This window comes from Brachionichthys hirsutus, chromosome 5 (assembly GCF_040956055.1).
Source record: "Brachionichthys hirsutus isolate HB-005 chromosome 5, CSIRO-AGI_Bhir_v1, whole genome shotgun sequence".
Classification (NCBI taxonomy): Eukaryota; Metazoa; Chordata; class Actinopteri; order Lophiiformes; family Brachionichthyidae; genus Brachionichthys; species Brachionichthys hirsutus.
In genome coordinates this window covers 2,038,508-2,053,233 of record NC_090901.1, presented here as the reverse complement: position 1 = coordinate 2,053,233, position 14,726 = coordinate 2,038,508, and the positions used below count along the sequence as shown (strand labels likewise).

The following is a 14,726-nucleotide window of genomic DNA, read 5'->3' as shown; positions in this document are numbered from 1 at the left end:
TCTGAGTAGCAAAACGGACATTTAATTAAAGTCGCAGTGTTTGTTGCTTTCATCAACACTGCGACTTTAATTAAATGTTCACGCAGAACGTTGACAGTAACGCGATTTAAGCCCTTCGATACTGATCCTTTCACAATCCACTCCACAATAGCTGCACACTCAACAACACACATTTGTCACGCTCAGATAGAGGCCTGCACTTAGGTCACATTATACACACTTACAGGGATGCATCAATTTAATTTGTTCTATTTGATGCTTGTCTTCACCGGAGAAATGCTAACAGCGAGTAGCTTCTTGTGATTATACCTCCCCGCTGGCTCTGGGTGCATTCTGGATCTAAATTTAGACTGCATTATTATGTTAGATCCCTCCTCGCCGCTCTGCTCGAAGTGGGTTACCGTGCTTCTCTTGCTAGTGCGAGAGTGTGCGTAAGTAGTCTGTGTGCACGAGGAATCTCGACACGCTGTTGATGATGCAGAAGCAGACAATGTGTGTATCGAATCGTTTGCACATTCATTTCTGTGTGTGTGTTAGTCTGCCTGCAAATCTGCACTCATTCACAATCTAGAATCTAACCATGGAAAATTGCCAGCCAACATGGTGAGAGAGAGAGAATTGTGGGAAAGTGAGATGTTGTCGGTGCACAGGGTCAGACCTTGGCACGATGTGCCCCCCTCTGGTCACATTGGTCATTGCACCATTCCTACGTCATCGATTATCAGCCTGAACTTGACATTATATGTCTGTCAGAAATAGATAAATCATTTAACTCACTGATCATCTTCGTAGAAGAGAATTTTTGTCTTGTTTAAAATGTATTGAAGCTGTTTCCCTCGTATGTTTTCAGGTTCTACATAGAAAGTATATCCTACCTGAAGGACAACGCCACTATTGAGCTGTTTTTCCTTAACGCCAAGTCCATCATCTACAAGGTAAATGCTTTTCTGACTTTCCATAATGCATATTCCTGATGCATTTGGCTTAAGCTAATGTAGGGATACATTTTTCAATAAATATTTTTATATTATTATATTTTTAATATATTTATAGCCAAGGGTTCTCCTCTGGAGTGGGAGAAAGAGGACATTTTCAATTGGTAAATGGCAAGTGGGAATTATGCTGACTATAGTACTTTGGTTTATTGGAAGGAGGCTAATTTACTAGCCCCTTTTCAATTTAATTAAAGAAAGGCAAGCAGACCAGTAGCCTCAGGGGTTTTCCATCATGTTATGTGCTGCACCCGTTTCAGCAAACAGCAAAGTATTTTACACATTTGTCACCACCTGTCACTATTTGAGACACATTTCTGATAAAGGAGAAATTGGAATTATGCATTTAAATAAAAAAAAAATCAAATTTTTAACAAACATAAATGTAAAGTGTAATTGATGATTTACTAACGACATGCCAATTAGAGTGGAGGTTTGTGCCAGTCGTGCCCCAGTTATCAGCTCAGTACGGACAAGCAGTTGTTTGTCATGTCCAGAAGAGGGCATATAAGACCTGAAGGAAAAAAGATGGGACAAAAACATCCCAGATAAAATCCTATTATATTATATATATATTATATCATAACAGCCGGCATCTGTGTTGAACTTTATAGTCATTTTAAATATGATTTTAATTTAAAATAGAAATGACCGGCCTTGAACGTCTTACTCTTAACAGACATTTGAAATGGGTCAGACAGCATCGCATGCACGAAATACAGTGTCTCACATTTGTACATGGGGTTGAAAAAAACTCTAGTTTTTGGAAATGGATTGAACAATGTAGTCAGAGAGAAGCTGTCCCCTGATTCAGACCAATGAGAGGCTGTGGAACAGTGAATGGAATTCCTGTCGGCCATGCGTTCATTCATTGTGATGAGCACCACCGAAACGCCAATGTTCCGTTCAGCTCTGCGTCAGCTCCAGTGGTCGGTGACAGAGGGTCAAAAAGAAATATCTACCGTAATACACGCTATAAAGTGACCTGAACCTATTTTCACTTGTGCAGCCATTGCGTGTATAACGTGAGAAGCGCTCTCCGTGCTGCTTCGGTGAACACACGCAGTATATGATGATTTGTAAGCACAGTGGGTGGTACAGCCAGGGTGGGTTTATTCCGTCTTCTGTTTCATCCTGGTTATCTGATCTTCAAACCAATTAAGAGGTGGATTGTAAAGGAAACATTCCTAGCATAGTTCACCCTCTGCTCACTAATCTGTATCCCCTCTCCCACGATGCGCACGTAGCCGAAGCCTTGGGTACGGGTATATGGTTGCTAAACTTAAAGCTGTGGTATTTATTGTTTGAAAGGAACAACTTCAGTGAAACCAAAAACTTCTTTCACACAGAGACATTAAATCACCCGTGAGCACAATATTGTCCAAATCACATCAATTATACTTGATTTCTAAGCATCCATTTGAGTGGGAGTCTTTTTATTGGTCTTGTTTGTAATAAATTTTATTAGTAGAATATTGGCAACCTTATACAATTTATGCAAGTACTTCCGCCTTCCTTCATCCATGTGCCCAATGACGTGAAAGGGCACAAGGCGAGAGGGCAGTATTTAAATAAAATTAATATTATTGGAACTGAGTGTCCCCCCCCCCCCCCCCCCCCCCAGCTGCTCAATTCCTCTTTAGCCCCTGTCTGCTAGCAGTAGGGCTGGAGACTTTCATCACCTCTGTCCTCTCTTCTTCTTACAGGAGCTTATTGAAGTGGACAGTGATGTCGTCTTTGAATTGGCTTCCTTTATTCTACAAGTAAGCTAAAATGTGCATCTGTGATTATGTCTTGGCGGGACTGTTACATGTCGAGTTTTGTTTTTGCCCTTCAGCACTTCTTATGTGAGCTGTTCCTCTGCAATGAAACGGATAAACGGATTGAAGATGTTATCCAAAATATCTCAACCAGCCTTTGGTGCTAATCGATGATGAGTAAAATCACATTACCTGCTTCAGTCATGTAATTAAGTAACTAAGCTGAGCTTTTCTCAGTCAGACATTCATCTGCTTGTAATTTGCGGTGACGTTGGGATGTTTTGAATCCGACAAACCTCAAATATCTTTGTTGGTAGCAAAAGTCCTGACTTCTGGCTAAATTCTTGACACAGTCAGTCAGTGGCAGTAAAACCTGGAATAGGACAGAGTCTTTTTTAACTGTAATGTCACAACATCATGATGCTGTGGGTGAAGTAGTTTGTCTGGTGATGTGTGTGTGTGTGCGTGCACGTCCTAAATCAGGTACAGATGAAGCGATGGGTATCTTTTCTGTCGGCCTTCAGACGTTACACCTGTTTCTACCCGATTCCAATACTAAAGACGCGACTGTACATGAACACGCATTGTATGAAGACTGACCATCATTCACTAACATGTAAACATGCAAACTTCTCTCAACACCTTCCTTTGTTTCCCCCCCGCAGGAGGCTAAAGGAGATTTCACCAGGTAAACACGCCAATAACCTTTATTATTATTTTACATCCTTGCTTCTGTTGTGCCGATTTCTTCTTCACATGAGTTACTTCCTTCCGCTTTAAACTGCAATCTCATTTTATCTAACTTTCTAGCTGCATCGGTTCATGTCAGCTACTTCCACATGTTACTATTCATATGCACATCTGTGGATGTCAGCCTAAATGGACTGCATGTCGTCCCACCTCCACTCTTCCCTTTGTTGTAGCGCAGATAACAGATCCCCCCCCCCCCCCCGACCTGATTCCCACCAGGGAGAGAAGTCAATAAATACAATATCCCTTCAGAGGGCTGGAATGTAACACTCTCTGGAGACATTCCTTTCATTCTTTTTCCTTATGTTTTCCTCCCACACTCATGCCTCCCATTTCTGAGTTTCCTGAAAATATGGAAATGAATGAATGATAGAATTTTTTCCAAAATGGGTAAGAATTGTGAGGATGAGCACATGTACAAGGTCAAGGTTTTACACACAACCACGCCGAGTTTACCTAATGGACATCAGCCAATCCAGATTCCACAGCTGCATTCACAGATGAAGGAACAGCTGGATCCAGGGAGGATGGGATCTCTTCCAGGGCTTTAGCTCATATGTTGTGATGTTCCCAGGACTTTCCTCAATCCTTTAGGGCCTTGGCTGGAGAGAGACTATGGGATTAGAGCGGAGTACGGAGTCCTCCTGCACTGAAAGTCTAAAAACTAAATCTGGGGCCAAGTCTCTTTGGCTCTTTGTGTGGTTTCCTGTCCCTGTCTTTGTCTCTTCCATCACTGTTTGTGTACGTTCTTTGTGTTTGTGTCATCCTTCCTGCAACTCCTTTGCTTGTGTGTGCATGCGTGCATGTTAAAATGAGACTGCCTACTGCAGAGCTCTTTATCTCTGCGTTTCAGTAACGATGCAACCAGGTGTGACCTAAAAAAGCTGCCTGCTCTGCCCACCCAAGCGCTAAAGGAGCACCCATCGCTGGCCTACTGGTAAGAGACCAGTCAGTAATCCAGCAAATTACCACAGTATTGCAAAAACCTTCTTGCTATTCCTAGTCTAAACTATTGTCCTTTGCTCATTTCTATTTTACTCTCTTACAGTGAAGATCGGGTCATAGAGCATTATAAGAAGTTCAATGGGCAGTCCCGAGGGCAAGCTATTGTAAAGTAAGTGTACACGTGTGTGTATCGGTATCTTAGTCCACTGAATGTGTTCTCTGTAACCTTGACATACCTGTCCTTCTGCTCCTTGCAGTTATATGAGCATCGTAGAGTCTCTGCCCACATATGGAGTACATTACTACGCTGTAAAGGTACAGTTTACACGCTACGTCTTTCTTCATGAACATGCAAGCAGTCAGTTTAGCATTTGGATATATATAACGGTGTAATGCTTGTATTTGTAAACAGTTTTTCTTTCTCAGGCAGTCCCGAATGCAAAGCCTTTCCTGATGCATGCGTTTGTGTTGTCGTTTAGGACAAGCAGGGGATCCCATGGTGGTTGGGTCTGAGCTATAAAGGCATCTTTCAGTATGATCACCAGGACAGAGTGAAACCGAGGAAGGTGAGACGATTCGCCTTCTTTTCTCCACACCTGCAAAGTGTTTGATCTTTTTCTTTGAGTTTAAAACTTGAACTAGAAAATCTAAAACTGAAAGAGCCTATTATTTTGCTGTTTATATGATTGTTTCCATGGTTACCGCTGCCCATTTTCCCCTTGAATGAGTCAGGATATGGCGTTCTCCTCCCAGTCGATGCACCCAGCGGGTTGTGTGAGAACCTTTCTTACCTCGGTTGTGTTTATGGCCATGATCGCTGGTAGTTAGCATTATCTCATAGGGTTTTAATGAGGTTCACAGCTTTCCCTTCCTTTGGCTGACCACCAAGATGCTCACCCATGTGCACACTCATAAACACACACAGAACCAAAAAACGCATATACTGAGACACTGAACGCACCATCCTCCTGAATGCTTCCCGTCTGCCGCGGCTTTCCTGTTTTCTCCTCATAGCCTCGCTCTGTTCATATCTGTGTGACTTCATCATAGCTTGCAGAACCTACGGGATGACCCCCCCCGATCTTACACCTGCTGTCTGTGCCGTGAACATGAACTCAAACAAGATGCATGACTTTTACAATCCCTAGCTCAGGACTGTACTCAGTGAGGTGCAGGTATAAAACTAATTCTAAAACGTTTTCACCATTTACCATCTTTTGCCATAATTTATTTGTGTGTGTGTGTGTGTGTGTGTGTGTGTTTAATTAGTTAGTCGTTTTATGAGATACCCTGTTGGCTGTAAATGCACCCTCCATGGCAGACCACCAGTAGGCACAGAAAGTTGTGTACTTGTGAACCACACACCGTACCAATGCCTCTGTTGTTTGTTGTGACTTCTGCTGATGTGAACTGAGCGTGCACGCCTGCTGATTCAGATCAGCTTCTGTTGGTGTGTCATTTTGGAATAAATAGCCTCATGCAGCCTTTTCATAATTTGTTTTTCCATAACAGACATCTCTCAAAAACACACAAACCAAAACACAAACAACAGGAAGTGCAGTCAGCGTGTAGCTGCATTTCCATGACAACTGGTAGGTTGTACTCCAAAGCCCCACCCAAGGGTGAAACAATGGACTTCTCCAGAAGAATAATATCTGGCCTCACTCCAGATGGATTGGCCTGTGCTATTTACACTCTATTCTTCCCCCCTGATCCCCACAGGGTTTGCGACACCAAAGAAAGCTCTTTACGCGATCAGATCTGACCTTCTCTCTTCTGCTCGGGTGTGCAGGCGGGAGCCGCACGGGTTGTATGCACATCAGCAGCCAGCTGTTGATGAATAATAATCAGTCATATCCTGTTCTTGTGTGTGGTTGGAAAAGGAAAGGGATTAACAGAGCATGCACTCATACGTGCATCACCCTGACCCTGTGAGCAGGATCACCGACTGGCTTGGAATGAGTTCCTTAGAAAGAATCTGTCGGCAGGTTTCATGAATAGAGTAGCCAGTAGCACAGACTCAAACCAGCAATGCTTTGTAAACCTCAGGGTGGCCGTTGCTCACTGTTGTTGGTCGAGCTATTGAAATAGCTCCGATTTGTTCTCTTTGGACAGACACAGTTCAGACATCAAACTGCACTTTGCTGCTGCAGAGCGAGAGGACATCTTTCTGCTCTTTTAAACGCAGTGAGAAATCTTTCTCATCGCCACCGCTGTGGCCGTATGATGCCAACACACACACACACACACACACACACACACACAGTCACTATCTACCCTACCAGCTATATTTAGCACCACGCTACATTAACACTTCACACTCCATTGAGAACACTCCAGCAGTTTTGACGAGAGCTTGTACACACGAGCAAACACAAACAGTAGAAGTACATACATACGTACATGAGCGTGTTTATGTACCTTTTCCTTATATTACTCACAATCTTCTTCCCTCCCTCATCCGTCTGGCCATTGTTTTCCCAAGCCGTTAACATTCCTGGGCTGTGACTTGTCCCTCCTTTAGGTCCGTCTCTCCTCTTTTCTTCTCTTAACCTGCTGGATCTGGGTTCTCCCCTTTCTCATCTTCAGTTTTCTGTAATGTGGTTTTACTTCATTTAAAAATGGTGGGTCAGTGTACATCAGAGGTTTGTGTGTGTCTCTGTGTGTGTGTGTGTGTGTGTGTATGCATGCATTCATGTGCATGGTCCAGCTGACAGATGCTGGCCCACATGGGTTCTGAAATAGCCCACGCTGCTTCTCTGCTTCTCTAACAAGAAACAGACAGACTTCTAATGTGTGTGTGTGCGTGGGTGCTGGTTGCTGGGGCCCCCTTCATCACTCCTTCCCTGACCTCTCATTACACACACACACACACACACACACACACACACACCTCCCAACCACAGAGCCCAGAGCAGGAAGCACAGTCCCTGAGGGAGGGAGGAGGGGTCAGGGGGAGGGAAGGCACAAACGCCCCCTCCCTCTCCAACGCTAGTCAAGCTACTGGAGAAGAGGAACGCTAACTTTACACACTTTCTCTCCAACCAAGACGCACGCACTTGCCTGCGGACGGTGAACACCCACCAGCCGACTCAGAGCGTTTTGTCCTTTTGCGACCGGGAGGATTTAATGTACACACGTGCTGTGGGGGGGGGGGGTACAATTTAAGAGCAGCTGATGGTTCGTAAAGGTGACAGAAGAGAGAGAAAAGGAAAACCTGAACAGAGGAAGGAAAGAACCCCCCCCCCCCCCCCTCCGTCTCCCACTGTCTTTCTCCAGAGTGAGGTCATTCCTTGAAGGGATCCGCTGTGGACGAGACCTCCCGGTCTGGAACTGATCAGAGAGCTCCAGACTAGGTTCTTTTCTCTCCCTCCCCTCCCTCCTCTATTCATCTTGCAACTCCTGCTTTTCATCAGTTTCTTCGATTTATTTTTTTGTTTTCACCCCCTTTCTCCTTATCCTTTTCATTTTCTCTCATAACAAATACAAAGAAGCGAAGAGCGGATTTTGCTGACGGCTGTGTGGACTTTAACTCGAAGCATGTTTTTGTGCCAGCGGCCCTGAAGAGTGTGTTTTTCTCCTAAACCTCAGGTGTTCCAATGGCGTCAGTTGGAGAATCTCTACTTCAGAGAGAAGAAGTTTTCAGTAGAAGTTCACGACCCCAGAAGGTAAATTTATAGCACAGGTTTAAGCTGGAGCCACCTCCCTCGAGGTGATGGAATCAGCTCATGGTGTTGATTATCATTATCGCACACCGGTTCTACTTCAGTGACTGACGGCTGTAGCTGCTGGAAGTGATGGAGGCTTGTTGCAGACACAATCCAGCAGCTTTTACTGTAAACTGCCACAGGGCCATGAATATGCTAAGATCCACAGAGCCTACTGAAGGGGATTTGGAATCTGATTCAGGGATAGTGGGGGTGTTTATGTAGAGCCTTACACAGAACTTAACATGTGCAGCGACATCCATGCAGACGCATGCTCTTTCACAAACATGCACGAGGTAAACGCTTGATAGTTGAGGGCTGGACGGCTGTGCGATAGCTGTTTTGTGGAGGGAGTGATCTGTCTTGTGTTTATCTAACATGTCTGTATGTGTGGACTGTTATTCTACAGACAGATGTAGGGGGGGTGAAACAGAGACAGACGGGGTGAAGCGGAGAGCAGTGGTGTTTTCTTTCGAGGAAGCTGTCATTAGGGCGAGCTGCTCGGCTGCTCGGCTGCAGATCTGTCTCTAAATAAGGATGAGTAAACAACGGGCAGCGACGTGTGTGGCTTGTAGAACATCTCTCCAGTTGGTTTGATGCCGGCCGTGGTGGTGGAGTACTTGGATCAGAATACTTTTGCCGTTGTGTATATGTAACCATATTTTGTATTCAGTGTATATAAGGAGGCTTTGTGTCCGCTCCAACTGTAGGGCGTCGGTGACGAGAAGGACATTTGGTCACAGCGGTATCGCTGTGCACACGTGGTACGCCTGTCCGGCCCTCATCAAGTCCATCTGGGCTATGGCCATCAGCCAACACCAGTTCTACCTGGACCGCAAGCAGAGCAAGGTCAGTCAGGCCCTGCAGATACACGCTCACACCCCAGAGGAGGAGCGTTGCCATTATGCTGCTAAAGGCGAGCGTTCTCCTTTCCTTCCTCGTGCATCCAGTCGAAGATTCATGCAGCGCGGAGTTTGGGTGAGATCGCTATAGATCTTACAGAAACTGGAACACTGAAGACCTCCAAACTGGCCAACATGGGCAGCAAGGGCAAAATCATAAGTGGCAGTAGTGGCAGTCTGCTGTCCTCAGGTCAGTGCACATCCAGTGTGTGTGTGTGTGAGGTGGTGGTGTGGCTGCTGACAACTGGAGAAGCAGAAACAGCTGCTTCTGGAACGAGGCCACTGATTCTGGGCTGAATGTTCTCACATAACGTGCACACGGCTCCCCCACGGCCCGTCTGTATGTACAGAACTCCACTCCCACTCTCCATGTCACATAGATCCACACTCTCCTGCCTCCCCTAAATTTAGTGGAGGTGTCTAAAACACACCTCACTGGGTCAAGAACGCACTTCATGATAGAGGAACATTATGTTCTGTAAATGATGAGCTCATTTTGATCTCCATGGCTTATCTTTATGATTGGATGTTTATTTTTCTTGACCTTTCTTAGTATTTTTCTGTTTGGATACATGAATCTACCTTCCTTCCTTCCTTCCTTCCCATGGAAAGGAATATTTGTTGTTTTCAGCGAGGCATGTTACAAACAAGACTGGCACAATCTCAGCATCTTTGAGATTTTGCATCACAGACTTTATCCTAAACTGCCTCTCCTACTCACACAAAGCCCCCCCCCCACCGAAGAGGTTTCCTTACCGAAATGTTCCATTCACTTCCCTGTAAACATCCTGCAAGGCATGCAGGTGCACTCTCAATACACAATACAACTCCAGCAGTATAAGACACGCTGACCGCTGCTCTCGTGCTGTGTGATGTCTGTACCCTTCAGGCTCTCAGGAATCGGACAGCTCTCAGACAGCTAAGAAGGACATGCTGGCAGCACTGAGGGCCAGGCAGGAAGCCCTGGAGGAAACGCTAAAACAGAGATTAGAGGAACTCAAGAGCATCTGTATCAGAGAGGCGGTATGAGATAAAAAAAAAACAAACATTAACAATCAGAGTAGTTTTTAGCTTGTTCTCTTTAAATTAATGCATTTCCTGTGTACGTGATTTATATTTACTAGGAACTTACAGGAAAGCTTCCCAAGGAATATCCTCTGGATCCAGGAGAGGAACCGCCCACAGTGAGAAGGAAGATCGGCACTGCCTTCAAATTAGATGAACAGAAACTTCTACCTAAGGGAGAGGTGAGGCTCACAATTTCCATTCTCTTCAGTGTCACTTTATCACACAATGAGGTCGCACAATATTACCGGTACTGCTGCAAAGACTTTTGTCTCTATTGTTGTTGTTTACACCGAGCAAAACATTGTAATAATCCAGCCCCAGTATCACACAGCAGCATCTAGTGCGACTTTTCACCTACAGTACTTTACTATCTCTGTTATAATGTGGTTGATCCTGTACTGCCCCCCCCTGTTGGTGGTAGATCTCACTCATGACGCGTCTATAAAGTGTCACACCTGTGTTCCACCTGTTTGACTCACTCCTGTAACACAGACATTGAGTCAGCAGTGTTACAGACACGGGTAAATATAAATATGCTTCTTAAGTTTTATGCTAAACGGAAATATGTAATCAATCCCAGAGAGTCTGTCCCAGAACAAACTGTGTGAAAGAGTCTCTGTTTGAAATGGATAAGTCCACAACTGCCTATAGATATAAGGCGTATTAGATAAGAGCTTGATGGACAGTGTGGTTGTAACAGATCATAACTGTTGTTTATACAATGCAGATAAAGAGTTGTTTATTTCAAATATTGTATTTTGGTTCACGTAATAAGATTCAAACACATTTGTTCAGCAAGCAAAGTAAACAGTAAACGGTGCGCCAGTTTGAGACATGCTGGACTTTCTACAAGTATTTGCATCTTCGCTTCTGTCTTTTTTTTGTGTGTGTGCCATGGGCAGATTTTCCAGAGCAGCAGAGCTTCTAAAAATAGCCTGGCTGCTTTCTCACTGCAGGAAGTCGTGATAGTAGGATTGTGTGCACGTCTGTATTTGTGCTGGCGGGTGCCAATGTGTGTTTCTGAGGTTGTCTGCTTTGAAAGGAATCCAGAGGGGCAAGATCACAGAACCGCTTCGTAAGCAGAAAGATGTTTCTTAATTTAGGCTGAACACATTAAACTCTCACAGAGAGAGAGAGAGAAACAGAAGCCTCTCTGGTAAGAGCGTGAAGGGTTATGGACGCCTCTGAACTGTCCAGGAGGACGTCGACCTAAGTCAACACATCACCACTGTCTCTCTGGGGGCAAAAACACGCAGTTTTTGGACGGACGAGCTACAGTCTGAACGCAGGCCTAACGAAGCGTTATTCGTTTTGCTGTGATTCATTAGCTATCTTTTCCCTTGTGTTACTTTTTATATGTGCTCATTCCAGGAAGAAGAACTGGAACGCTTAGAGAGGGAGTTCGCCATCCAGTCCCAGATTACGGAGGCAGCCCGGCGTCTTGCCAGCGATCCTCACGTCAGCAGTAAAAAGCTGAAGAAACAGAGGAAGACTTCTTATCTGAACGCATTGAAGAAGCTGCAGGAAATTGAGAACTCTATCAACGAGTGCCGGGTCCGCTCTGGCAAGAAGCCGACACAGAGGGCATCGCTTATCATAGAGGGTGACTATATTATCCGTGCACACACACACAGCAATATTGCTGAAAGTTGTGATGTAAAATGTTAAATATGTTAGGTTTTAAAATGTAATGATCTTTAGCCTCTTTGTTTCTTTGTCCTATAGAAGCCAATATTGGCTCGGAGGACAGTTCATTGTCTGATGCACTCGTCCTAGATGATGGTGAGTCTCTTTCTAGCACGTTACTCCTCTCATGTAGGTGTTTTGGCTCATAATGTTGATTTTATTATCTTGATTACTATAACTTGTTCAATGATCACTCTGTTTCAGATGATTCTCAAGTTGCAGGCACCCCTACCTTCTCTCCAGTGGCGTCGCCTCACAAGGGCCTCCCTCCTCGACCACCTTCTCACAGTCGGCCGCCTCCACCTCAGTCTCTGGATGGCCTGCGACACCTACATTACACGCGCTCCGACTATGATAAGTCACCCATTAAACCCAAGATGTGGAGCGAATCGTCACTGGATGAACCCTATGAAAAAGTCAAGAAACGTTCCTCTCACTCAAGGTGTGAAGGAGTTTATTTGAAGTAATGAACGCCAATTATTAGGAGTGATGCGTGTGTAACTACAACTTCTGACTTTGTCTTGGCAAGTTACTGCTATCCTTAAAATCAAGCTGACCACAATGCAGAAAAGGTCACTTGCACAAGAGGCTCATTTTAAATGTCCATCCATCCATCCATCGTCATCCGCTTAAAATAATACTAATCTTTTTTGCGATTTTGTTATTTTTTCCAATCACAAAATATTCTTATTTTGTTCCCCTCTTTGCCAAGTCGCAGGCGTTTCCCAAGCTCTGGCAGTGCAGATGCAACAGGCAGCAACTCTCTGCAGAGCAGCCCCATCAGGAGCCTCCCTCAATGGAATTCCCAGTCTAGCATGCCATCCACACCAGACCTGAGGACCCGGACCCCACACTATGTACATTCCACCAGGTCACTATTTATCCCTCCACTTGTCTCGTGGTTCAGCGCTCTTCTTAACACAACACAAATTAAATTCACAATGACCGTGACTGTGATTCTGCCTGTTGCAGGTCAGTGGACATCAGTCCCACACGTCTGCACAGTCTCGCTCAGCACTTTAGGAATCGCAGCTCAAGCCTGGAATCCCAGGGGAAGCTGCTGGCTTCCGAGTCCGACACGCACCCGCACACCCTGGGCACGCTGGGCAGCGCTGACTTCTTCTTGGGCCCGGGACGCAGGTCCAATGGTGCCGATCCTCTGGATGACTGCTCATCCTGCACCAGCCAAAGCAGCTCAGAGCACTACTACCCCGCTGGGGGGCACCCTGGCAGCAATGCCAACTACTCTACTCTGGGAGAGGACTCGCCCTCCAAAGCAAGGCAGAGACAGAGACAAAGGCACAAGTAAACACATCACGCCTTTCCTCACAACATACTGTATATACGTGTGCAGTGTGGAGAAGCCAACATGTCTGCAGGGATTGGTTCATGCCTTGTCTTTTTCCCTCTCTCCAGATCTGCAGGTCAGCTGGGTTCCTCCAACTCCGGCTCCATGCCAAACCTCGCAGCTAAGAATGGCTCTGGTGGAGGCTCAGGTGGAGGTGGCGTAGGAGGGGGGCACCACGGAGTCTACCTCCACAGCCAGAGCCAGCCGTCCTCCCAGTACCGCATCAAGGAGTATCCACTGTACGTTGAGGGAAGTCCAAACCCGGTGGTGGTGCGCAGCCTGGAAAGCGACCAGGAGGGCCACTACAGCGTGAAGGCCCAGTTTAAGACCTCCAGCTCCTACACAGCAGGAGGACTGTACAAGGAGGCCTGGGGGGGAGAGGAGGGAGGAGAGGGCAGTGGACGACTCACACCGTCACGCTCTCAGATCGTACGGACTCCGTCATTGGGGCGAGAGGGTTGTGGAGACGGAGGAGGGGGGAGGGCAGCGGTGTCTGAAGAGCTGCGGTGCTGGTATCAGAGATCCTCGGGGAGTCTGAAAGAGAGGAGTCACTCGCATTCGGGATCGACGTCTTCTGAGACGGGATCACAGCAAGGCACCCTGGGACATGGCCGAGGGAGTAGAGTCGGGGCACTTGTTAAGGGTTCGCCAGGTGGGTCCTCATTTTACATTAAACCCTGTCTGTGTCGTTTCAGTAGAGAATAGGAGGGGACCTAAAGCACAGATGGGACGCCTGTGTTCTCTGTGTGCGCCTGTGCATTCGTTCCACGCGTCCCTCTGTCTCATGCTGCATGGGTTCTTTCTGATTTCGGACAACTAACACTCAGTTTTCCCTGCAGCTGCGTCGCCTCACAGCCAGAGGAGTATGACGCCGTCCAGCGAACACACAGCCACGCCCACGCCCCCCTGTAGCCCGCAGCACATCCTCAATTGGCAGAGCGGGTAAGAGACGCACCCTCAGCCGAAGATCAGGGTTATGAAACATTTGAATTCGGCGTTGAGTTTCTGTTTGTTCTGGACAAGCAGCATGATGGCGACTCGGTGTTTTCCTCTCAACCTTCATCCAACCGCACGCTAACGCAATCACATGATTCTGGTCCTATTCTGGAAGCTTTCCATACTCAAAATCAAATGATTTCTTTTCACCCTCGTCTGCTATTTGTGTGACTATCTCACTCGCTGCGTCTTTCTTCCTGCTGTCGCCACGGTTTCCATCATCTCTGGCACCTTCTGATCGGCTTTCCCTTCGCCGAAGATCCCCTCACCACCTAATATTTGTCATTTCTCTCTCTCTCTCCTCTGTCTCCTTCCTTCTATACTAACACTCCTTTCTCTGTGTGTGTCCTCTCTCCTGGTTTAGAGGGACAGCAGACAGCTCTCCTACTGAGGACGCCTGTCAGTCTCCCCCTCAGCCCAGCTCTGATGCATAGAGGTACTGCCAGTGGTCCATAGCTACAGTGTTCTGTAAGGAAGCTACCACAGCAGCGTAGCAGAGACAAGTCTGCCTTGAAGCCCAAACATAATGTGACAGCAGTGCCAGATTTGTACTCGCAACCAGACTATTATTC

The 14,726-nt window shown here is 46.2% G+C and overlaps 1 protein-coding gene across 1 annotated transcript in view; it reads left to right on the top strand.

Annotated features, from left to right (window-relative positions):
• The window catches only part of frmd4a (FERM domain containing 4A), a 39,800-nt gene that overhangs the window by 24,646 nt on the left and 428 nt on the right, over positions 1 to 14,726 (top strand). The window contains exons 5-23 of the mRNA XM_068739127.1: positions 851 to 935; positions 2,699 to 2,755; positions 3,418 to 3,440; positions 4,356 to 4,439; positions 4,551 to 4,616; positions 4,705 to 4,762; positions 4,927 to 5,013; positions 8,039 to 8,115; positions 8,865 to 9,003; positions 9,105 to 9,246; positions 9,946 to 10,079; positions 10,181 to 10,303; positions 11,496 to 11,727; positions 11,850 to 11,906; positions 12,015 to 12,252; positions 12,523 to 12,681; positions 12,783 to 13,115; positions 13,227 to 13,810; positions 13,998 to 14,100. Of these exons, the coding sequence (XP_068595228.1) occupies positions 851 to 935; positions 2,699 to 2,755; positions 3,418 to 3,440; positions 4,356 to 4,439; positions 4,551 to 4,616; positions 4,705 to 4,762; positions 4,927 to 5,013; positions 8,039 to 8,115; positions 8,865 to 9,003; positions 9,105 to 9,246; positions 9,946 to 10,079; positions 10,181 to 10,303; positions 11,496 to 11,727; positions 11,850 to 11,906; positions 12,015 to 12,252; positions 12,523 to 12,681; positions 12,783 to 13,115; positions 13,227 to 13,810; positions 13,998 to 14,100 (2,781 nt within the window). The remainder of the gene's footprint in view (positions 1 to 850; positions 936 to 2,698; positions 2,756 to 3,417; positions 3,441 to 4,355; positions 4,440 to 4,550; positions 4,617 to 4,704; positions 4,763 to 4,926; positions 5,014 to 8,038; positions 8,116 to 8,864; positions 9,004 to 9,104; positions 9,247 to 9,945; positions 10,080 to 10,180; positions 10,304 to 11,495; positions 11,728 to 11,849; positions 11,907 to 12,014; positions 12,253 to 12,522; positions 12,682 to 12,782; positions 13,116 to 13,226; positions 13,811 to 13,997; positions 14,101 to 14,726) is intronic.